Raw genomic sequence first — 24,550 nt, forward strand, 5'->3', positions numbered from 1 at the left:
GTCTGCGCCGCAAATACAGACCAACCAATGAATGAATGAATGAATGACCAAGATGAAATGCTGAAGGGAAGATTGTGGGCTAACTTTGAATACTCTCAGGCAACAAATATTTATCTTTTTTCCGCCTAATATGTCTTTTTACATTTTTAATTTTTAAATAATTTTTGAAAGGTGCATCAATAAAAATATTTGGGGACTTTTTCCTATTCTTATTATTCTTATTATTAGATATTTTTACAAATATGTTCCCATGCATTTCTCCCATTTTTCTTTTTTTTCAAGATTTTCATTTTTCCCCAATGTGTTAATTTTTTCCAATTTTTTGACTTATATTTTTTCCAATGTGTTTGTATTTCTTCCATGTTAATTTTTTTCTAATATTTGTCGATACCCCCCCTCCCCCATACTATTTTTGTATTATTTTGCTCATATTTTTTTCAGAGTAGCTAACATGGCGCTTCCCTCGAGAACCAAAGCGCACAGATCTTGACAGTGTTGGCGGGTGTGTGATATGTATCGCATTTGTACCGTAGCGTTGCCTGATGTCATAGGACGATAACGTCCATGAAAAAATGCTAATGTCGAGCCTCTCCCGCAACACTTCACTATTTCCAATATGACGGGAGATAAGAAAACTTTTGCCAGCTTCCGCAAGGGCATGTGGCTATTGTCTCTCTTTACAAGGTATTCCGCCGTGAAAAACAACAACAAAAAATGGCGGCAGTTCCTTCTGACTTGGTTTGGTATCCTTGAACGATGCGCGACGGCTAAATTGTCTGCGCGAGCGGTTAATGCGCATAATGGAATTGCGAGTCGCCCCGCTTTGCAAATAAATAATTTAATGCAAATCCCAGCGTCGCGCCTCCCGCCAATTAAGCTAACCTGTTTTAGCCGTAAGTGATTCTATTACATTAGCGTGGTGCGGCGCTGACTGCATTAGGGAGGCTTTAATCAGTCGCTAATCAAATTAGCGGCGCAGACAGACGGCCGGGAAGTGGCGTGCTTGACGCAAAGCACCTTGCCGCCTCACCTGCGCGAGGCTCCCCCGGGAGACGTCGCCTTGAAAAATGTCAACTTTTACCCCGTCGTTGTTCAGCCTGTGCCTTTCACGCGCAACTCAGAGGGCGGACGGAATATTCCTGTAATATTTCTGTAACTGCGTGCGCTTTCTCAAACGGAATCCCACTGACCAGCTTCTGGAGAGAGGGATAAAAAAAAATAAAGCACTGGAAAGACAAACATTTCCCATGTGCCTGCCATTTGTGAGGATAGCCGCTTGAAAGTTTGAACGAACGGTCACTCCGTTCGGTGCCTTTGCGACGTCGTCTCTGTAGCTTAACAATTCATGACCGGACACTTTGTGATGATGTCGCTGCACTTTGGAGTCATCCGTGGCAGCCAAAAAGAAAAAAAGGAAAAAGGAAGAAATCAATCTTGGGATGTCTTAAGTGAATGTGGCGAGCTGCGGCTTGATTGGGGCACCAAACGGAGTCAACGCCATTGACTGTTTCAGGGCCCCCGGCCAGTTCTTTATCAGATCAAGATTCTTTTTTATGACAGCAAACATCCCCTCATTATTCCTAATGGCGAATTACTTTTATTCCAGAAAAACAATTCAGCATTCTCTCTGGCTAGCTGCTAATGTTAGCTCTGGATTAGCATTCTGAGCATCTAGCATGAACATGTTGATATTGATCGAGTTTACGTCGGCTAAATGCGCTCTACTTGAACCACTATTTCCATTTTGAAGCCGCTGAAAGTGAAGTTCAGATCATATCTGGTGGGCCTTCTCCACAAAGTAAGAAGAAATTGCGCACGCGTGTTGCGTTTGGAATATGATAAGAAGGAGCTAGCGAGTGAGCGACATGTCCACTTTTGCAGCGCATGTTTGCTGATAAGAATCCATCTCTGATGGAGGGCCGAGCGTGCCAAGGTTTATATTTGGCTTTTGCGCATATTCAATTTGCTTGCCGTCTAATAGCACCTCCTTCACCCGCTAACACAGACGCTGGCAGAGGGCCAGCTGGCTTTTTTGCGGGGGGGGGGGGGGGTGGAACGGGACTTGCACTTGACTTTTTTTTTTTTTTTTTTCCCTTCTTCTTTCGGCTAATATACAGTAAATCAATACATTGCAAATGTGACGCTCGTCATGGTGTCATCAAGCTGAAATCCCAGCGGACTGACTTTGCTGGCCGTCATCTTGTCTGACCGCAGACTCGTCATTCTTTCACAAATGTTTCGTCTAATTTAATACACAGGATATACATAGAATACAGAAATGTATGGAATATTCAATGTGTACTATTAGTTAGTTTTAGTGAATTTAGAATGTGCACTGTCAATTTATATCTCCACAAAAATATTTGTTTCTACACAGAGTATACTAATAATAGAATAATATATATACACCAATAAAATTTAGGCTCTATATTGAATTGTGTATACCGATAAAAAGATATGTTTGTAGATTTTTTTTATAATAAAAAAATATTTCAGATATTGTGTATATCATACATTTGGGAGAATAACATTTTAATAATAGACACAACCTTTTCATACATTTATATTCGTGCATACAAATAAATATTGATCCTATCGACCAATAAAAATGTTTTTTATATCTGTTTATCCAAATGAAAAGGTTAAGTGTATACAGCTACTGTATATCTATAAAAATGTTTCTTTCAATCTCTATTGATCAATAAAATATTTAAAAATTATTCTTTATCTCAATCCAGCAATAAGAAATATTGTACATAGCATTGTCTATTGTATATATTTTGGTAGATAATATTTTAAATACCGAGCCGTTTAGAGGACTGTTTTGCTATATTTAAGAGGGGAAAAAAAAGGTCAATTTAACCCCTTCATGCACCCTGTAACCTAATAACATGATAAGCTGTCCACCCCGAAAGGCTCAAAAATAGAATTTCCCGTCATGTTTTCAGCAGAGCATATTTTATCGAGGAGCAATTGTTACTCGGAATAGTGCGGTTAACTTTCTCTGATGAGCCACATGCTGCTTAACCAAGATGTCCGATTACATCTGTTGCAGTGAATTTCCATGACGGATGTCGACTTTTGCTCCGCTTTAGTTGTTGTTGTTCCCGCTACAACGCAACCCTGAAAAGTGTTGGGCTATTCCTTGGGCCGCGTAGCAGGAACTAATGGAGCTGTTTTCAATTAGTTTTCCAAATGCTTATCCCATTAAAGCTAATGACTTATTGATTTAATGACAGTGGCGCTTTTGGTGTGAAACGTGTCACCATTATGACTCTTGCCGCCGCTCATTCAGCCTCACCATGACCGCTGGCCTTGGGTTTTTTTTTTTGTTTTTTTTTTAAACCCACCTCCGCTGTCGGGGTCGTCATTGAGTGTGATGCACAAGTGGACTGGCTAGATGTGCCGGCGTCAGGAGGCGCCCTTTGGGTCTCCTTTCATCCCACAAGCCCTAAGTGCCTCAAGTTGTTTGCTTACCTTGAAACCTCTCACAGAGCGAGGGTGGAAAAATAAATACATCAATTTTTTTTTTAAAAAGTCTCTTCTACTCTAGGGTGACTGCCTCGTTTTCTCAAAATATTTCTGTAATTTGAATGCATTTACACATATGCCGACACAGTCCAAAAAATGTTTGAAAAGTATATATATATTTTTTTCTCAAATTTTAAGTTATAGTCTTTAGTTCTTGAATGTCATCTATTAAAAAGATATATATATATATACTGTATATATATATATGTATATATATAACATTATACGTATATGCAGTATACACATTGTATATATTAGATGCCAAAAGATTGAGAGGAAATCATTTTTAAAAATATCTTCAAAAAAATACATGCTGACTTACTTCTTTGATGTAGTTTGAGATAAATAATTTGTACATTTGTATACATGTCTCTATTTTCTGTTTCTGTTTAAATACAAAATCCCAAGCCTGATTACAATTAACTCTGTGTGCAACTCCAGAAGTAAGATTTTTCTTTGGCTTTTTTGTGTTCCCAGTGAAGTCAAGGAGAGAAAATGTGAGGACAACCCAGGAATTAGTGCTGTTCTGATTTAGAACTGAACGCCAATTCCACTTCCATGATTACCTTTTCCCGATGACAGCGGTAAACTTGACACAAGCACCATCCCGGTTACTTAACCGTTTTTATGATGGCGACAGTTCGACCGGATAAATTCCACTTAGCCTGACGTCTGATGCGAAGGCTTGTAAACGTAAGCAAAGGTGACGTCGTAGAGGATGTCGTCCTCGACGCTCGCGTTGTCTTCTCGGCACTACTCGCTTCTTATCGCTAATTGAGCTCAGTGACCAGCGGCTATTTGACTTGGCCTCCTCCTCCTTGTCCTCGTTCACTCATTTCCTCTCCGCTGGAAGATCCCTCCGTGCTGACGACGGCGCTTTCTCGTAATGAGGCGAGCGATAAGGCGGCCGCCGACCTTGATCATCTTCTTCTCCCTCTTTTTTTTTTTTTTGCTTTATCCCTTCTCCAATTTATCTCAGCCAAACCCGAGCGAGCCTGGTCCGGACCGCGGGCGCATCTTGATAGCGATGACCACGCCGCTCTTTCTGCGCTTGGTTTATCTTAACAGGAAGTAGGAAATAAGCGCTTGAATTCATCATTAATGCAACAGCTGAACAATAGATGCCTTTACAAGCCGTTTTTCTCCCCATAGGAAAGGAGAAGGGGGAATCGGCATAAAAAGCTCCATTAACCGTGCGATGCATGTTCACATTTACGCTACTTGGCAACACACGGGACGTTATGCATACGTTACTAGATGTAAAAACAACAAAATGGTCTTAAATTGAATCGGCGGCCACCAATGTAATTCAAAAATGATGTTTTCATCCTGTTTTTAATGTTATTAATTTATCGCTTTGACTGTCTTCGTTTGCATAGGCCGTGATTTTTCCCTCGTGTACTTCATATGGAGCCGCGGTTGTTTTTAAAGTGCTCTATAAATAAAGTTGAGTTCACTTTTCTAGATTGCCTGTCAGGCCAGGTTTGTTGACAAAAAAAAGTTACTAGAATACTGTGTATATAAATGATGAGTCAAAACGGCAGAGTGCAAATGTCTTCTTTTTTTTTCTTTCTTTCAAATATAATAACCGCAAAAATATCGCGAACGACATTTTTGTCGGCAAGCGTTCAAGCCCAGAAAAAGCGCACCCGTTGCTAGAGTGATTCACACAATCACTAAAAACAGTAGATATGGTATATTTAAATTAGGTGTTGAATGAACAGAGTCAGCATAGTCATGACATCTCTTTACAAAGGAGGTGAACTCAAATAAGCCACCTGGCTAATATCAAAACACTTTCTTTGGTGTTGATGACAGAGGAGTGTTTTTCTTTTGTTTTTAAAATTTTTAAATATTTATGAATTAAAATTTTGGGAAGCTCAGGTGAAAGGGGCTGGTGCTGGAGCACCACAGGGTGTCTACCCGTGCACGTGCCTCCTGGACTTTTTCTCAAAGGTGTGTGAGTGTGTGTGCGCGTTTCATCACGATGAGGTTATAATCAAGACGCTTGACCTTTACTTTTTAATTTTACGGGAGGCCCAAACATCTTGGGTAGCTTGGATGCTAATGTACTTGTGATGTGGGCTCGTTTTGATAGCCGGGGGCTGGATGGAGATGGAGGATGCACGGAGGTCGGAGAATGGAGAACGTAGGGTGTGTGTTGATCACGTAGGTTGGACGGTGTAGAAAAAGTTTGTTGGTGGATGCTAGATTTCAGCGGACCGTTTGCCAAGAGACGACTCGGCGGCCGTGATGAAAACACTCATTCACCTTTCACTAGTCATACTTACTATGTTGACATTTTGCTTCTACTCTACAGGCTTTATAGTCTCAACTTTCAAAAATGTGAGAGAACGATCCTCCCAGCTCATGAAATTCAAAGCACTAAGAAAGGTCATGTAGGCATGTCAGTCGGTATGTAAATGATCATTGTTTGACATGTTGCAAGATTTGGTATCACTTCCATACCAAGAAAAGAGACAGACTGTCTCGCTGATTTTTGCTGCCGATATTTTTGAATCGTCATCAAAGTTGAATTTGACTGACTGACCTCGCTGTCCATCCTCTCCAGCCCATTCGGGTGTGCGGCTCATTAGCTGGAGCCCCCCCGCCAAGCGGGCTGCCATTAGCAAAACAAACGACGTTAGCACGGCTCGCGAAACGCCAAGATTGTTTACTCACGAGATGCTGTGTGGGACTTTCTGTGTTGCATCACTTCCTGTTGGGAAACATCCAAGCGATCCATCTCATCATATTCAAAAATTATTCACGCGAGAGGCCGTCAGTGTTTTTAATTATAGAGGCAGCCTGAGGGGTTTCATACACTGACGTTTTGTTTCGTTTAAAAGTTAAGCATCAGACACTTTTCTGTCGTAATTAAGCCGAAATAATCAAAGTTGGCCATCGCCTCGTTATATTTTTCCTTCAAATTAGCTGACATGCTAAGGCTGAGGATGAACGATATGCTTAACTTTGCGGCACCTTCAGCGAAACGGAACATTTCTGTTACCGTACGTAGGCCATGTTAGCATGTAGCCACCTCTCACTATTACATAAGAGGTAAGCTTTGAAAAAAGCTTTCTCAAAGCGCTTCTCCTGTCTGTTAGGAGCTCACATTTTTCCCATCACACTGGTAAATAAATAATGGTCGTCACGCAACCATGTTATGTGGCACCTCGGACGATCAGGATTGTTTTTTTTTGGGGGGGGGGGCTTCGGGTATGCTTTTTTGAGGGTGGCTTGAACCCCACTTCTCTTGCTAAAAGTCAGCTTGGATCCACTCTAGCTACCCCCCCGCCCCACCACCCAAAAGCCCCCCAAATACCATGGCCTCGAAAAATATAAGCACTGAAAATTGGTTGGCTGCCCCCCCCCCCGTTCTTGTATTCTTCGAAGTAAATCTCATGAAGCCTGGAAGACCAATCAGTGTGCAGCTCTTCATCCATACGCTAATATGCTAATATGGTTGATTTATGTTGTGATGCTGTAGGGTGGAAATTAAAAAAAAAAAAAAAACTGGAAGAAGAGGTGAAAGCGAGGGAGGGCGGGTAATAGGATGCATCCGAGTGGAGAAGAAGCCGTCGCCTCCTGAGACTATTTGGAAGCTAGCGAGGCCTCTGGTTGGCAAAATGGCTTCGGCTTGTGCATTACTCAGCCCCATAAATCTGGGCGCACTACCTCTCGACAGACACCCCCAACGGCAGCCGCAGCCCAAACCGCCCGCCCGGCCGACCGACCGACCGCACGTCTCGCCTCGTCTGCCTGCTTTGCTTTGCCTTTAATTACCTGAGCGATTCGGCCTCTCCGGCAGCACTTCCCTAATGGAGCATCACTCACGCTGCCAGCTGGCAGCGCGGCCCCCTCCCGGTGCGGCGGGCGCAGGAGGACCCACGAAGGGGGGGCGGCGCTGGACTCCCCAGTAATAACTCACATCTGTAGTCATATGCAATTTTACTGATTTGTGTGTTATTTCTACTGATTGCTACACACAGCACTCATTAGCAGACTGCAAGATGAGCCATCGCAATCATTATAGGACACGTACATTCTAAGTGGAAGTGAATTGACTTGTCACGTGGACTGTCTTTTGACTCTGTGGATTATTTTGAATCCGTGTGGGCATTTATTTTCTGAAAGGTGGCAATTATCATGAATACGTGACACGACAATATATTACCTAAGTAAACATAATGCATTTTACCAAGTGCACAAGAGATTTTTTTTGACTCTGTGGATTATTCTCACTGTTGTATTTTCTTTTTTTTTTGTGTAAATTGGCAGCTAACTGGTTAGAGGAGCCATTTCATTGTTGGAGACATCGAGTTGATTTCGCATGCATTGACCAAGCATGATCTTTCTAGACCAGTGGTGTCCAACATACGGCCCTTGGGCCGGAACCGGCCCCTAAGGAGGTTCGATATGGCCCACAGGATCATTTAAAAGTGAAAAAATGCATTAAAGACACGGAATGAATGTTTTTAATAAAATGCAATTCATGGATTATCCGTTAGGGGGCACACTGTTTTGATCAGAGTAGAAGACATCATTGTTTTGATCAGAGACGAAAACAGCAGTCTCAGTCTGTCACTGAGACAGACCCAACACAGCAGACGGTATCAAACCGCCAATGCTTCTTTATACCAAAACAAAGGAAAGACATGGTATTTTGGTTATTTATAGCAGAGTATGATATAAAGTTAATGGTCCCGCCCACTTGACATCTACCGAGTCCGTATGTGGCCCACAATGTGAAATGAGTTTGACACCCCTGCTCTAAACTTTCCGAACTTTGTGGCTTATTCTATTGATACTGTTTTGTTTTTTCTTGTTCAGGGCGGTGTTTGTCTTTCGGGTTAGCCTAAAAACCCAAACTGGTAAAATCCAATCTCAACAATCAGAGACAGAATCACTCTGCGTGTATGTGCCTGTGTTTGAGGTTTTTTTTTCTTCTTTTGTTTGTTTGTTTGTTTTTTTTTGTTTTTTTTTTTGTTTCTGTGGTTTATTTGTACCGTTCAAGGTTGTGGTTGTCACGGATAGCAAGAGGAACCATTTCCTTCTGCTAACTGACTGAAGGGGATGGTGATTGTTTTGAATTGTTTGGCTTATTTTGAGGGTTGCGTTTATTATCATTGTGCAAAGTATGTTTAGTGGATAATCGGCCTGGAGCGATCAGATTACAGTCATTGAGCTTTGGAAAAGTGAATTGCTACAGACCGAGTTCCTTAGCAACACGATAGCTTGGCGGTGGCGGGGAGGGGTTGGCCCATATGTCAGTCAACATCCCGTCAAGACGTCTATGGCCTCTTGTCGGCATTTTCTTCCATTCTCCTTCCGTACTTGCGCTGCTAACAATACACGCGCCGCTTTAAAATGCATGGGACTTTTGTGAACGAGGAAAAAAAAAGCCAGCAGACTGTTGACGAATGAGGAGGAGGCGTTGCGACCGGCGCTGACCTTGGAGATTATTGCTAAACTCAACAGAAAAAAATGCTGTATGTTTGTCAAGAGCTGTCTGTCATCAATGAGCTTTTGTGTTGGATATCGATCGCTCGCCCACTGACTGATGCACAACAAACACGGTGCGCGGCCGATGCCAACACGCACACGCGTGCACGCACACACTTTAATGGGATGTCAAGTCGGCTGGGCCACTTTCACTTCCTCCCAGATGAAATCTGGGCAGGCCGGCCACACCCCTCCCGGCTGCTCATTATCAAACATGGCATGAACAAGCGAAGTCGAGCATGCACGTGTATTTTACATTGGAAAAATCTTTTGAGTTGACTTTAGAGTTCAACTTGTTCCAAGCTTGAAACTTAATTTCAAATACTGTATTTTCCACTCGATAAGGCGCACCTAAAAACATTCAATTCTCTCAAAAGTGCGCCTTATAATCCGGCTCGCCTTATGTATGGATCAATATTCAGATTTCTTGGATGTAGTATTTTAAATGTTCTCTCAAGCACTTTGTTTACAGCTGCAGCGGTTGTGAAAGCTTGATATAAATAAAGCTGTATTGTATCGTATTCCCGTTAGCGGCGCTCCATCTAGTGGATGCATAACGCAACCGCAGTCACGATTGTCGTTTGTATGCACCTTATAACGCGGTGCGCCCGATATGAAAACGGTTTTAAAATAGGCCATTCATTGAAGGTGCGCCTTATACTCGTAAGCGCCTTATAGTGCGGAAAATATGGTAAATGTTCCCCGTTGAAAGGAATTGAAATGTTTCGGTCCCCCCCAAAAAACTATTTTGAAATCATCGGTTCAGTATTCACTTATCCCCGACTGTTTCGGCGCTCTGGACACATGGCTAGCTTGTGGGGTGCAAAGGGACTATGTTGAGGTTAATTTAGGATCTTTGTTTAGAAGAAAAAGTAGTCGTTGGACAGCATCTTGGTTGCAAGGAAACTTGGGGTAAATGAGGAGTTTTATTTATAGACAAAAGTACTGCTGTGATGCCATATTTTGGCATCGTGGAGCCAAAGGATCACATCGAAGTGAGTCGGAGTTTCATTTTGACCAAAGTCGTGCGAAGGAACTATCTTACAAATGAGTTGAAAATTTGAATTGACAAAAGTAGTGCTTTTGCCGCCATCTCCGGGCAAATTCAAACTCTTTTCATCAGAAAGCATGTTAGTCACAATGAATTCATTTTATTGATTAATTCAAGATGGTTGGACTTCATTTTTCAGGATAGGGTGTTTTTTTTTTCGGAATGAGACGAATGGAAAATAAGGTGGATCGATAGTTTTTCTATTTGCATGCGCTTGTAGTGATTGGACGCCAACAAGGCCACCAACAATTAGCACAACGCCACCACTGTTCGTCGCGCCGGAAGCAATCATAAAGCAATGATTTGTTTGTCTCCCATCATCGTCATCATGCGCTCACCATATCTGTGGGTGCTCATTCATAACCTTGATGCCTTACCTCGCAGCCTCCAAACTAGCTTGTGTCTTTTATGAGCTTTTATTATTAAAGAAGAAAAAAAAGCATAACGTTACAAAAAAATATATATTCCCCCTTTCCTCACGAGTGTTATTATCCCCCTCTCCTCTATTTTTATCCTTTCATGTTATTAGCACGGAGAAATGCATTTGGTCTTCACGTTAGATCCAGCGAGCGATCCATTAAGGCGCCTCCGCGTTATTAGAAAGCAAAGAAACCGTCCAAAGTGTGCAACCCTCCGTTGTGTAACGCCGCGATGCCGACGCTCATCGCAGAGAAATTGCTTCTAATCGCCCCGCGGGCTCGGCGCTGACATCATCGAACCCCCTTTTAAAGAGAAGACGCATAGCGTTGGGCTTGAGTGGAACTGGAGAACACATAGACTTTTTTTTTTTTCCTTTTTCCAAATTCAGTCCCCAAAACGAGTTTAACTAAGAGATTTGACAGACAAGAGTAGACCACAAAAAAGTCTCATGACGTTCGACTTGAGACGTCCGCCATTTTGTTTTCAAGTGGCCATTTTAGTGTCACTTTGTTCAGATGGTCCAAACTGTTTTTGTGTTGTTTTAATTCAGGCAGTTTGACTTATCGACATGAGATTTGGTAGACATGTCTATCAGGATAAGACCCACAAAAAAGTCTGAAGAAGACATGTTTGAACAGACACAGGAAGTCGATTATTTTCAGATGGTCCCCACCTGACATTTTCAAAAAAGAAAAGTACAGTCCCCAAATGCCGATTTTGTAGACACGTTTATTTTCAGTAGACACCCAAAAAGTAGACCCAGAAAAAGTCTTCACCAAACAGACACAGGAAGTCTGCCTTTTAGGTTTGAATTTCAGGGTCACGTTGAGCCGTTATCATTCAAAGTATTTGCTGATGGAAATGTGCCCTTGTGTCATGTGATCGTCTCCAAACCAATCAGAGCTCATCGCCTCATTCGACCTCGTCTGCTTCGTTCGTCTCTTTATGATCTGAGCTTTGATTTAAACCGTATGTGCGCTTTATCCTGTATATCCGAAATAAACGTTTTAACATATTGGGCAAGCTAAGCAGGAACCATCGAGTAGGAAAATTACAACTTTCTGAAAAAATAAATAAATAAATAAATCTAGCCTTTTGGAGACAGAAATGAACAGCTGCGAACAGTAGCCCAAGCCTGACACCCTAATTTGACACCCTAACCCCAACTTCCCCAACCTGCCTTGAAACCCTACTTTTAAACCCTAACTCTGTCTTGAAAGGTGTTTTAGAAAGCCCGACGACAGAAAAAAAGAAAGTTGGGGAAAGACCCAGGAGGGGGTTCAATACAACTTTAATAATGCGGAGCAGCAGTGGCTAAATGAGGCGTTCGCTGCTACTTTTAGATGTCACACGCACGCACGCACGCACACACACACACACACACACACATACACACACACACACACACACACACACCCCTCATCCCCCACGCTCTCCAAGCACCTGAATTATTAAAAGTGTTGTTTTCCTTATTGTGTTGCAGCATTGTGCCTCCTGCCAGAAATTGCATCAAAACCTTTCGGTCCACACACAACGCATGCTTGAAGCCCTACTTTCATGCCCTAACCCTTGTTTGAGTGCCCAGCCATGTCTTCCAACCCCAATTTGAAACCCTAACCCTTACCGGAAACCTTATCAACATCTCGAGACCCTACTTTGAAAGTCAGACCTTGGTGTGTGTGACACTGTAACCCTTGACTCAAGTCCTTGAAACCATAACCGTTGTTGGAAACCCGAACCCCTGTTTGGAAACCCTACTTAGTTAGTTCAACTCTGGTTTGCACCCCTTATTTGAGACCATAACCTGTGTTGGAAGACGTAAACCAGGCTTGAAGTCCTAATTTGAAACCTAATCCTAGTTGGAAACCCTGACGTGGCATTGAAGCCCTATTTTGGAACTTTAACTTAAAAGCCTTTTAAACGGTACCTCTGTTACAAAGTCACTCCGTATCTTGAAAGTATCCTTGAAACCTGAACACTAATTCAAAGCTGTTCCTCTTGTTTGAAATCCCAATCCTGGCTTCACATCCTGACTTGAAACTGTAACTCTTATTCAAAACCGTACATTGAAACATTGATCTGAAAGCCTGATTACAAACCCTACCTATACTGGGAAGTTTGACCCTGTCTTGAAATCCAACTTGGAGAGCCTAACCCGGATTTAAAACCATAATTTGAATATGTAACCCTTGTTTGAAATCATTGAAACAACATTTTGTAACTTTTAATGCCGGCTGAAAACCCTGCTGAGAAATCATAAACCCAAAATTGGAACTCTAACCTTTGTTGAAAACCATAACCAAGACTTGAAACCCTACTTTGAAACCCCAGCTTGACTTAAAACCCTAACTTGAAACTGTAACCACCACTCAAAAATCTTCTTTGAAACCTTTACTTGAAACCCAAATTCATTAAAACACTTAATCTGCTTTGGAGGATAAGTGTAACTCTGTCTTGAAACCCTGACCCTGTCTTGAAACCGTAACCCTTGTTATGAACCCTAACCACGGCCTTAAACTCAAATTCAAAAGCGTACGCTTTGCTGGAAACCCTACCCTTGATTGACAGCTGGTTTGACCAGTGCAAAGTTGCAAGTAACCTAAACACGAAGAGCAGCTGAAGTTGATCGTGGGGCGTAGCATTCCTCCACAACTGGCTAACGTGCACATGCACTCCCCCTTAGACACACTTTAATCACACACTGAATAATGAATGTGCTGAACTCCTGCCTGCTGTCAAGTGTGCAGACGAGAGAACAACCGACAGCTGAGAAAAGCTTCTCAGCCTAAGCCGAGGCTTGCAACCCTACTTGATAAAGTTGTGTGAAACCATACGCTGGGCTTAAAACCCAATTTAGATGCTGGCTATATAACCAGTGTTAGCAAGTTTGTGTGTTTGTGCTCCATCTCAGCTCAATCCTTCTTCCCGGGGCTTGTTTGTTCCAGTAGGGGGCGCCGGCTGCCGCTTAGACACGGATTCTGGCGGTGGCGGCGGCAAAGCTCCGCAGCGGCCCATTAATAACGGCAGCGGTGGTGGTGGTGGTGGTGGTGGGGGGGGGGGGGGGGGGGGGGGCGCTCCACCCCAGCTGGCCGTCCCGCTTCCGCTCCGCCTTCTCGGCTGCTCTGCCCGGAGCACTGCTGACATTTTAATGGTTCTTTTCTTTTTTCTTTTTTTTTCTTTTTTCTTGGTAAATAATGCATGTGCTGCTTGTTGGCTCCTCCCCCCCCCCCCCACTCCCCCCCATCCGTACGCTTTTGTGCACAAATTACAACGCCTTGTCTGTACCGATGCACTGCTCGCTACATCACACTACGACCTCGCTCTGTGTATGCATGTTTTTGTGTGTGTGTGTGTGCGTGTGTGTGTGTGTGTGTGTGTGTGTGTGTGTGTGTGTGTGTGTGTGTGTGTATGTATGACGGTGTGTTTCTACAAATGTGTGTGTGAGTGAGCGAAAGTCTCTCGATGTCCACTTGTGTCTGTGCGTCTGTATTTATTTGCCCGCGCATTGATGTGTCACTGAGGCAGCGCGCTGCCTGTGTGAAAGGGAATAGCGGAAAAGGCCAAAACGGCCAGCGTGAAGCGAAACACGCACTACTCACTTGTCCTGCCCTGTCGCGTTGAGGGCAATTGTCACCATCGGATGACTTTTCAACATGGCGCCAGATGTGTGGCGCTTGTCAGCGAATCATCTAATTGTGGGAAGTCGCATCGCTTGTGTGAAACTGCAGTCAGATCCCAGATTGTCCCGCTTTTGCGTTTGAAATCAGCCGATACATTTTTCCAAAGACAAATCAGAACTCAGCGTGTCGTCGTTTTTGTGTTATGAACAACATCGAAACTGCAACTCTGGACCCGTTCGCGTGGTAGAAACCGGAACTCATTTTTTGTTTGTGTGTTGCCAGGTAACGCGTTGTGCAAGTCGGGAAGCATCGGCGTCTTTGGGAACGTGGTATACAGCGGACTGCTCAACGAGCACTTGTGGCATCTGGGAGTGCCGCTCTTCACGAGACTGGTGAGTGGGTTTCCGTTTTTTTTTCTTTTGGAAGCACTCAGGCAGTGGCGCCCTCTGCATGCTTGCAAGTGGAACTGCTTTGTTTAGGTTAAGGTTAAGATTAAGCTATGCTTATGGAAGCTCATGCTACCGTACCGTCACGCTGGCTGGGACTTCATAATTGCTGACATTTAAATGTTGCTTCGCGGCGAAAGAAAAAAAAATGACAAGGTTCTAATTAAGAACGGGAGCGGTGGAAGAAATAACGCTTTGGTGGCAGAGAAGGTTCCGGATCAGGACGGCTTCCAGGGCTGTTAATTGCCGCCCCCCCCCCCCCCCCCCACACACCAGCACCACCTAGTTTGCATCAATGTTTACGATCGATTTGAACGTTTACGAGGCGGGAATTAGTGCTGATTGGTGCGCCGGGGTCGCATCTAATTGGGTTACGTTAAACGAGATCATTCCCGTGATGCCAGAAATGTCCAATGTCAAGTCTTGTTTGATGAGCGCTTCCTGTCAGAGGCTGAGTGCCCAGACGTACGCATGCACAAGCGGCCACTGGCACGCAGGAGATAAATGAAGTCGATTAAAAATGGGTGGCATGTTTTGAATGAAAATTTTGGTGGAATGGTGTTGCACTTTCAGAAAATGTCTCAACAAGCAAGTGGAAAAGCGGATGGCGCTGGCTGTCAAGTGAGGTGTGCTGATGTCACGCTTGTTGACAATTTGAATTTAAAAAATGGTGGAAATTTAGCTGCTGCTGTGAGATTTTTGTGTCCTAAGTAATAATTTTTAAGACAATGTTGCTGTCAGAAATGTAGTCTGATTCATCTCTCTGAACTCGAAAACCTGTCAAAATTTTTGGGAAGGCAAACAATGAATCCAATTTTATTTTGAAGTCAGAATTGTTCAAATTTAGTGGCCTGTTGATATCTTTTCAGATTCTCCAAAAATAAATGTTGCTAGCTGAAACGAAGTCAGGAGGCAATGACAGTTTTCTTACGAACGCTTGTCAAAATCCAAAACCTCAAACTCTAAATTCTCATACTTTTTGGTGTCAAAACTGTCACAAAAAGCTTCTGATGCTAGCTGAAAGGAAGTCTGGAGACACAGGCACCTCTCTTGAAACGATTAAAACTCTAATAGTTGTTGGAACACCTGCTTGAAATTTTATTCAAAGACAAATTGGACAACATTCGGAGCATGTCATCGTTCTTCCGGGAAATATGTGACAAAAAAACTGCGGATGCTGGCTTCAATAAAGTCGAGCGACTGGCACCAAATTTGACCTCCAACTCCAAATTGCACAGCTTTGTTTTGGGTTTCTTTCAGAAAATATGTCTTAAAAAGCTGATGTTGTTGGCTGAAATGATGTCTAGTCGCTCCTTTGATATGATCCAAACTCCAAAACCTCAAGCCAAATTCATCATACTTTCAGAAAATGTCTCACAAGTAGCTGCTCATGCTAGTTGATCAAGCTAGCGGCCTTAGCAGTTCAAGCTTGTACGGCAAAGCTAGTCCATCACCGTTGATATTCTGTGAAGTTGTTCGTCTGAACCAGAAAACAAGTTGGAGCCCCTTGAAAGGGTGTCGCCCCGCCGTGTTAGCACGCCGGGTGCGCCCGCCGATGGTATGGCAGCCGCTGTCCAGCCCGCTAATTACGGTGCCACCCCGCTGAGGATACCCGAGGGGGTTAGCGCCACACATGCCGGGTGCTCAGATCGCCTAGATGTTAAACCCGGCGTTATTAACCGTAAGTGTGTGCGTATGTGTGCGAGAGACGCACACACGGGTCGGCGTTTAGCTGCGTCGCCATACCCAAAAATCAGCAGATGGGCGATTTGCTGCATATAGCTTAGCGATATGCTTATAAATGACGTTTAATCATGTCTTGCGGGGCCACAGCACGTAAAATGCCGCATGTTAGGGTTGTTTTTTCCTGTAGCAACACTTTACGGTCTTTACAGTTTCCAGTTGTTGTTTACTGTAGCTAGCCTGACCGCTATTACGGCTTGTCCCGATGAGCTTACTCAAGGTTTTTTGTTTTTTTTCCGGCCCCAAATTGAGGCACATGTGGCACCAATTCTGATCATTTACACACATGCAAATGTATGCCAGAAATGTCCTCACTTGACCTCAGTGGACAAGAGAACATTTGTCGTTCAGGAATGTTCTGTTGCGATGATTGTTTTGAACAAAATAAAATTGCACATTTTAGGAAGAATTTCTGAATCAGGAATCAGGATTTGGATGACATACTGTATGTTGAGACCTGGTCCATAAAATGAGCCCATGTGTGAGTCGAACATTTCTTTGGAGACTTAAAATATTTTAGAATGCTGACAGGAATTCAGGAACTGACAGGAATTCAGGATTTGGGTTGAAGTGGCTTCTCAAAAGAAATTGGTCAGTAGATTTTCACACTGAACATGTCGACTTCCTGAATGTCAGCGCTGACTTGGAGCTCAAATTACTGCCAAGAATTAGTGAGTAGGATTTTAGCCTCTTCCCAACATAGACAGGTCTTAGTTCCCACCAGTACATGTCCACGTTGAAACCGAAACCAAAAGTGTTCTCTGGCCTATTGACTTGAGAGTCCAGGAAACTAACGAAAAGTCAGTTCGCGAACATCAGGCGAAAGTAGAGCAAGATTGTGGTGAAATGTCGAGGAAAAAATGATCGGGTGTGAGCCCCCCATGGGACAGTCGGACATTTTAGGCAGGAAGGGCTCACTTCCCGCTTGAAAGCTTTATCTTCATAATGGATGCGCCACTCTCAAGGGGAAGTCGAGACCACGCTAGCGAATCCAAATGCTTCGGGAATGTACCCACTCCAACAAGGAATTTGAATTCCTTTATTTGAGGGTGAATCCGGGGGCGCGGGGGTTCTTGTGATGCCCCCATTTTTGTTTTCCTTAATCCCACCGCGGCATGCGGTGTCCTGTGTCGAGACCTCGTTGTTTTTTTTCCAACCCCCTCTTTCAACACCCGCTCTTTCAGAGCCTCACTTATTTATGAGCACGACTTGAAATAGACTTCAGTGTTTGATAAAAGCGCCACCCTTAATCTGGCGTGCCTGAGAAGTGCATTTCATTTTTATTTCCCATCAGAGATTGATGGCGGAGCGCCCCCCCCCCCCCCCCCCCCAACGCTTGCCACTGGCTGATTGCTCATGTAAATCCAGGCCAGGCCGGCAGCACAATGCCTTCGAGCTTTTGCGGATGAAATGGGAAAGCCACATGGTGTTGCGTCCGCGGACGAGAGTTATGTCATCCGGCTTGCGCTTGCTTTTGAAGGGGTTGTTGTGGTGTCGCCGAGCCTCGTAAAGCAGCGATCCAAACGTTTGCATTGATTTTCACGAGGACGGCAATCACCGGGATCTTCCGTGTGGACCTTGTGGATTACGAAAGAATTCATTTCTTTTCCAGTCATCAGTGGAGCAAAAAGTGCGTCGGGGAAAAAATTGATTTGCAAAATGGACAGCCATGAGTTGACGAAAATGATCAAATCCATCGATACATACATACATACATGTACGTACTGTACGTACGTACAACATATGTTTGTACATAAAAATGTTCACTTTAAATGTAATAGGGCATCAGTAGCATTCAAATCAACTAACTCATTTTTCCATGAGAATACAAAAAATGTTGAATCTTTATAATTTAGCAATAAATTAAAATTTGTATGAGTAATTTGAAAAATGATAAACATATATGTAAATGTACGTATTTTGCTATTTTTATTTTATTTACTATAAACTAACCAATATAAAAGTAAAAGTATTTTTTAATGAAATATGTGATTTTTAAAAAAAATACTATGATTATTATATATTATTATCACTATTATAAATTATTTTTTTACAATAATTGATTGAATAATTGATTATTTCAGTGTTATTTTTATTGAGATATTTTTTCAAATGTTATGAAAAAGGTTGACAAATAATTTCATTTCATCATTTGCAATAAATTACTCATCCGTGTCTATAAGTAATCAAGCAATGTTACGGGTACCGTGTTATCATTTTGAATATATAGCCATGTTTAAATTTGTCTTTTTATTATTTTTTATTGTATTTAAATAAGTAATTTACCAAAATGAATGCAACTGTTTTCAATGATCTGTAAAGTGTATTTATGACTCATTTTGTTTTATTTACAGTACATTGAGTCATTTAGAATGAGCTCACTGAATAAGAAAATGGATTCATGCATTCTAATGAACCCGTTCGACAGGGAAAAACATAATGCCGACCTCTCGACAAATGGAGCTGCCCGTATGCAGCCCGCCGAGAATACTTTGCCCACCACTGGGGTTGAACATCCCCCATGACACTTACAATCTTACAATCCCCCCCCCCCCCCCCCCAACCCTCCCGCTTGCCTTTTCATGGCACTTTGCTTTCTGACGTGTGAATTAGCGTGGCGTTGGCATCACATTCCCTCCGAAGGCGGCCAAATTTTGTCGGGGTGCCCTCCCGGGATAAAATGAGCTCATCCCGCAGGAGGCCTCTGATTGGAGGAAGGGGGAAGAATGAGGGAAAAGTGTGTGTGTGTGTCGGGGGGGGGCATGCACCGCGGAAACCACCGGAGCTCGCCGCGGGGTTAATGCTCCACCGCCCCCGCCCCCCTCACAGTGGTGTATTGATGATACGTTTGGAGAATCGCTGAGGCAGGCGTATTGTTACAGCCAAGAAGAAGAAGAAGAGGAGGAGGAGGCGGTGGCACCCCCTCCTCCTTCGGTCCTTTGCTGATGGAAAAGACGGCAAAAGCGCGCTGCGGTGGTATGGCGGCGTACCCAAACACTTTGTCGGTTTCTGATTGTGGCAATCTGGCGGGACCCCGCGGTCTTCTTTCTTCATCGCACTCTTCTTCCTTCAACTTAATCCTCCAACATCAACACATACAGTACCTTTTCCCCCTTGGAGCCCCCCCCCCCCTTCCTCCCATTCCCCAAGACCACAGCTCTCAATCCTTCCTGGGACGTTAAATTTCACAGCGCCGTCTCCCGGCGGCGCTGGCAGTGGCGGCAGAGGAACGCTCGCAGGCAGCTGTCAGGCGGGTACTCCAGTTGAGCCTCAATAAGTGACGGCTTAGGAGGAGGGGGGGGGGGGGTTCAGGAGGGAGGGCGGGAGAGAGCATCGAAAGAAAAAAGGGGTTCCAACAACCTCTCCTCAGAAGACGATGCCAGGGAGGGTGGGGGATGATGGTGGTGGGGGGGGGCTTAAAAAGTGAAGAAGCAGCGGTGAGAGAGACATTAGAAGAAGAGCGAGTTGGTGTTGATGGGTGGGGGCGAAGTAGTAGTGGGAGGAGGTGGGGGGCAGCTGGAGTCAAGCACCCCCTGAGTTGGGGAGAGGGAGGACTGCCTCAGCGGATCAGCGCCAGTCGAAAACCAGGCGCCGCGCTGGCCGCACCGACCGGTCCCTCTGCTTGGCCCTCGCTCGCCCTCGTCTACCATCCCGCCTCGCCATGATGATGTACTTTTGGGTGAGTCATGAGGCCTCGCAACGAGAGCGGAAAACTTCCTGGCATGCAGTGTTGGCTATTTTGGCGTAGGATGAAGAGGATGATGATGATAAGGGAGAATTGTTTCGCTAGTTTCTATCGGTGGTTCCTTGTCTTGAATTTGTTTTGAATCGTTTTTCAAAGCATCGTTTGACGTCGCCGCTGAGCTGCAACGCTTCCCGACTGTCCCAGTAGTTTCTTATTCGTCGAGGGGGACAGGGTGGGGGCGCCATTTTGGCATAGTGGGAGACTTGAAGTAATATCAAAATCATTTGCAAGAAGTTGCTTACCGATTCAGTCACCTTGTGTAGCAGAATCTCATATTGGCTTTGGCATTTTCCCGCAGTGTAACTTTTCTTTTGACAGAATTTTGAATCTTTCCTCTTGTCGTTGGTGTACCTAAAAAAGTGCTGCGGTGGCTGAACTTTTAGGCCTCCACCAAGGCTCATTTGGCTTGATACACTTTGGCATAGTCACAACAATTGAGACCTTGTACCATAATGTTCCCAAGATGCCGTTTGCGGTTTCCCACGGTGTCTCGGTTTCTACAGGTAGAATTATGGATACAGCCCACTCTGGTATTGGGTATCTAAAGAACTGGCTATAGTTTGAGGCCTCCACCAAGGCCCAGCCCTCGAGATTTGAATCATTTGCAAATTGTTCATAGCTAGATGTTCCCAACAGAATTATTATATCAACATTGAAACGTGGGAAGACCCACAAGTGATAACGTTAAAATGTGGACGTCCAGCATAGCCCGTTTGCAATTCCCTGCGGGAAAGAGATCTAACTTTTGAATATTTAGAATTTGAGTGAAACTAAGGGGCTAGGTCACATCAAACCAACGGGCGAGTCGACAAACGGTTGTTTCAAAGCCAAGCAAACTTGTATTTATTTTTAACATGTCAAAACGAAGTTTTGTTTGGGCTAAGCTAAGAAGCTAGTTAGCGCACGGAGCTTAAAAAACAAATTGTTTTTTGGGTGGGAGGATTCTTGGACTAGATATGAAACTTCTTAGCTTTTAGAATTTGGGCTAAGCTAAGAAGAAGCTAGCTACTGAAAGTAAGAAAGAAAGAAAGAGTTGGTTTCAAGCCCAACAAGCTGTTTTTTTAACATGTTAGTATTTGAACCACGACATATAAAACTACTTTTTAAAATATGGCCTACGAGGCTGGTTGGTGCCAGCGTGGTAAAATACAAACAGTCGGTTTAAGATAAGATAAGATCACCTTTAGTTGTCCCACACTGGGGAAATTTGCATTTATTTTAAATTTTTAAAATAACTTACATGTACAGAAGCGAAAAAGGGAGTTTATTTGCGAGCGACCTTCTGCAGTTGGCCAGCATCACCTGTACCTCATAAGAATATTTATTCAGCAGACAGATGTTCTTCCGCGGGGCCATTAGCTTTAGCTTACAAGCCCCGGTCACCGGCTGATGGAGACGGATGCCCGTTGAAAGACGTCCAGGTTACTCACACGGACCGGCACCCTCCCCCTCGGGGCCCTGCCGACCCGGGCGGCCTTGTGGTAATTGTCGGAAGTGCAAGCAGCGTGTCCTTGTATATTACCGTCGCCACGGAAGAAGAAGAAGAAGAAGAAGAAGAAGAGGCTCAGAGTGGGGTGCGCACTTCTGTCCTCGCCATCATGAATAATTGAAAAGCGCCGGGTGCAGACGGTGCGACAGAGGTGCGGGTAATGGAGAGCAGGGATGCACGCGGCGTGGCGAGGAGCGGCGCCTTTTATGGCCGGGGGTGGCCGGCCGGTGTGGAGTGTTGAGGACCCGCATTAATGTTGCGTTGCTGGCAAAACGGAAACCGGCAGCCGTCGACGAACGGGAAGGGGCAGACGGGCCATCAAGACAATTGTGTCAGTGGGGCGGAATTTGGGAGAACGGTGATTCTCAAACTTGGGGCAGATGAGTTGTGTCTTGGGGGTCTGCACAATAATATGCAATCAATCTGACACCCTATGTATTTAATTACATTTTTTAACGGGGGGAGGGGGGGTTATTTTAGAGAATAAAGACATCGAGTTTTGGTTTTAAACTTGGGTTAGGGTCTCAAACCGGAGTTATAACCAAGTAGTGGGGTCTCAACGTTTCAAATGAGGGTTAGGGGTACAAGACGTTGGAGCGTAAAATTCGGGATGTTTTCGGGTCTCAAATTTGGCATTCAAACTTTTAAAAAAAAAAATTTTAATAGCCAGGGGTTGGGTTTTAAATGAGTGTTTCCATCCTGGATAAGGTTTCAGAATGAGGATGTTTGTTTAAATAAAAGGTTAGGGTTTAAATTAGGGCTTGGACTTGAAACGCCGATGAGATTTACAAATTACAGTTTTAGGTTACGGCTTGGAATTTAAACAAGTGTTCGGGTTTCAAGTTAAGTGTTGAAAAAGTCGGTGGGGTTTCCAATTGTAGTTTGAAATCTTGTTTTTTTTTTTTAAGGTTTCAAATCCAGGTTAGGTTCTCAAACCAGTATGAGCGTTTCAAATGAGGGTTGGGGTTTGAAATTAGGGTTTCAAGTGAGCGTTTGGGTTTTATGTTCCAGTTTCAAACAAGTGTAAGGCTTCAAATTAGAGTTTTAAATTAATATTTCAATTCCAGATTAGGGTTTCAAAATGGGGTTCAGGTTTCAATTTGAGGTTTGGTGTCCATCCTGAATTGGGACTTCGAATTAGGAGAAGGGTGTGGAATTCAGGTTTTGAGCCAAACTCGGGTTTGTGTGCAAGAAAATAGAAAGGACGGCCCATTAACGGTGGCTCCCCCTCCGGCTTACTGTTGGCCCTTGTTGCCACGGCAACCATCACCCAACAGCGCTTGCAAGCACTTTCACTGCTTTTCACTGGATTCGAGTCAAGTCAACTTTCTATATTGGCATCTTTTGAAAACATTTTTTTCCCATGTTTTCGACATTTCATTGAGGCCGTCATGGAAAGCTGACGAAAATAAAAATGCATTTGGAAAATATTAAGGCTCGAAATTTTCCACACCAATATATTGTTTTAGCAAATTGGGATGCTTTAATTTATTTTGATCTTTTTAAGTGCTTCAATGTTAAAAGTTTGATAGAAGAAATGTTGGGCCAGGCCTGAGAAAATTTGGCGTCAGGGTTATTAACCTTTGCGTCAGAGGGGGTCAAAGTGGATTTCTCAAATCAGGGTTTCAAGTGAACTATTAGCCGTGGTAGTGCCTTATTTTGTGAATCAGGACATGATTTGAGGCCATTGTTTGAAGTCGGTTGCGCTCGTTTTGTCTCGTCAGCATTCTGACGGATTTCTCTCTTGTCAAGTGGAGCACCGAGTTGTCTGGTTTTTTTTTTCCCTCTTTTTTCTTTGAATTCCTGATGTGTGGCATCTAAATATAGCCATCTGAGAGCTAAAAACAAGACAGGGCTTTTTTTGTGCGTCTGTGTGTCTGCGCGTTTATGCGTGTGTGCGCTGCAGGAAACCATATTTTTTTCTGGTTTTGTTTGTAATTTAGCCGCGCTGGCCTGAAAATGTCGTTTTTGTTGTTGAGCTGACGCAAGACAAGGAGCAGCCGGTCTCGCTCATCTTGTACATTACATGAGAGCAAAGCCCCCACGCGGCAGCGGCAACAGCAGGCGAACCGATCAGATCGGCGTTTGATACCGTACCCTCAGATCAGATGAACTAAATGGGAGCGGGGTGTTTCCTAGCTTAGCCTGAGATCAGATCGACCGAACGGGACGGAGCCGATTGATGGCAGAGCTTCTGCAAAAGCGCCTTTGTGTTGTGCGCTTCCTTGTGTTTCATCTTGTCTACCTGTTGTGAAGCACTCCAACATCTGCATGAAACATTCCGGATTGGAATTTCCTGTATTCTCGCCTGACCTCATGGTGAAGCTCCCGTCAAATTTGACACATTCGCAAGGTGGTTGAATCATGTGGGCGTGGCCTGAAAGATGGAAGGACGCAAAATGTGCTTCATACATGGACGGACAGCCTGAATGACAGATGGATGGGTGGAGGGATGGACAGTTGGGTGTGTTTTATTTTTTATTTTTGTATGAATATGAATTGATTTTGGGACTTCTGTTAGGCCACCACGTCAATCGTTTGATTGGATGATCAAGGATGCAAATGTGGGACGACACGTGCTTTCCGCCTTGTGCCGCCACAAAGTAGTTTTCATCCATCCATCCATTTTCCGATCCGCCTATCCTCATAAGGGTCGCAAGGGTTGCTAGAGCCTATCCCAGCCGTTTTCGGGCAGGAGGCGGGGTACACCCTGAACCGGTTGCCAGCCAATCGCAGGGCACACAGACGAACAACCATCCGCGCTCACACTCACACCTTGGGACAATTTAGAGTGTTCAATCAGTCTGCCATGTTTTTGGAATGTGGGAGGAAACCGGAGCCCCCGGAGAAAACCCACGCAGGCCCGGGGAGAACATGCAAACTCCACACATGGAGGCCGGAGCTGGAATTCAACCCGGTACCTCCGCACTGTGAGGTCGATGTGCTAACCACTGGATCACCGGGCCGCCCAAGTATTTTTCAGTTTCTAGCAATTCAGTC

At 44.1% G+C, this 24,550-nt stretch overlaps 1 protein-coding gene across 10 annotated transcripts in view; it reads left to right on the top strand.

Annotated features, from left to right (window-relative positions):
• Window positions 1–24,550, top strand: part of LOC147193054 (RNA binding protein fox-1 homolog 3-like) — a 315,236-nt gene that overhangs the window by 178,038 nt on the left and 112,648 nt on the right. For 9 of the 10 annotated variants that reach the window (XM_086132040.1, XM_086132039.1, XM_086132033.1 and 6 more), the window contains one exon: window positions 14,410–14,519. In XM_086132040.1, the coding sequence (XP_085988166.1) occupies window positions 14,410–14,519 (110 nt within the window). Of the gene's footprint in view, window positions 1–14,409; window positions 14,520–19,810; window positions 19,996–24,550 lie in introns of those variants that run through there. The other variant, XM_086132043.1, reaches the window with a different exon arrangement.

This window comes from Hippocampus guttulatus, chromosome 16 (genome assembly GCF_054856545.1).
Source record: "Hippocampus guttulatus isolate MCC_2025c chromosome 16, RoL_Hgut_1.0, whole genome shotgun sequence".
NCBI classification, from domain to species: domain Eukaryota; kingdom Metazoa; phylum Chordata; class Actinopteri; order Syngnathiformes; family Syngnathidae; genus Hippocampus; species Hippocampus guttulatus.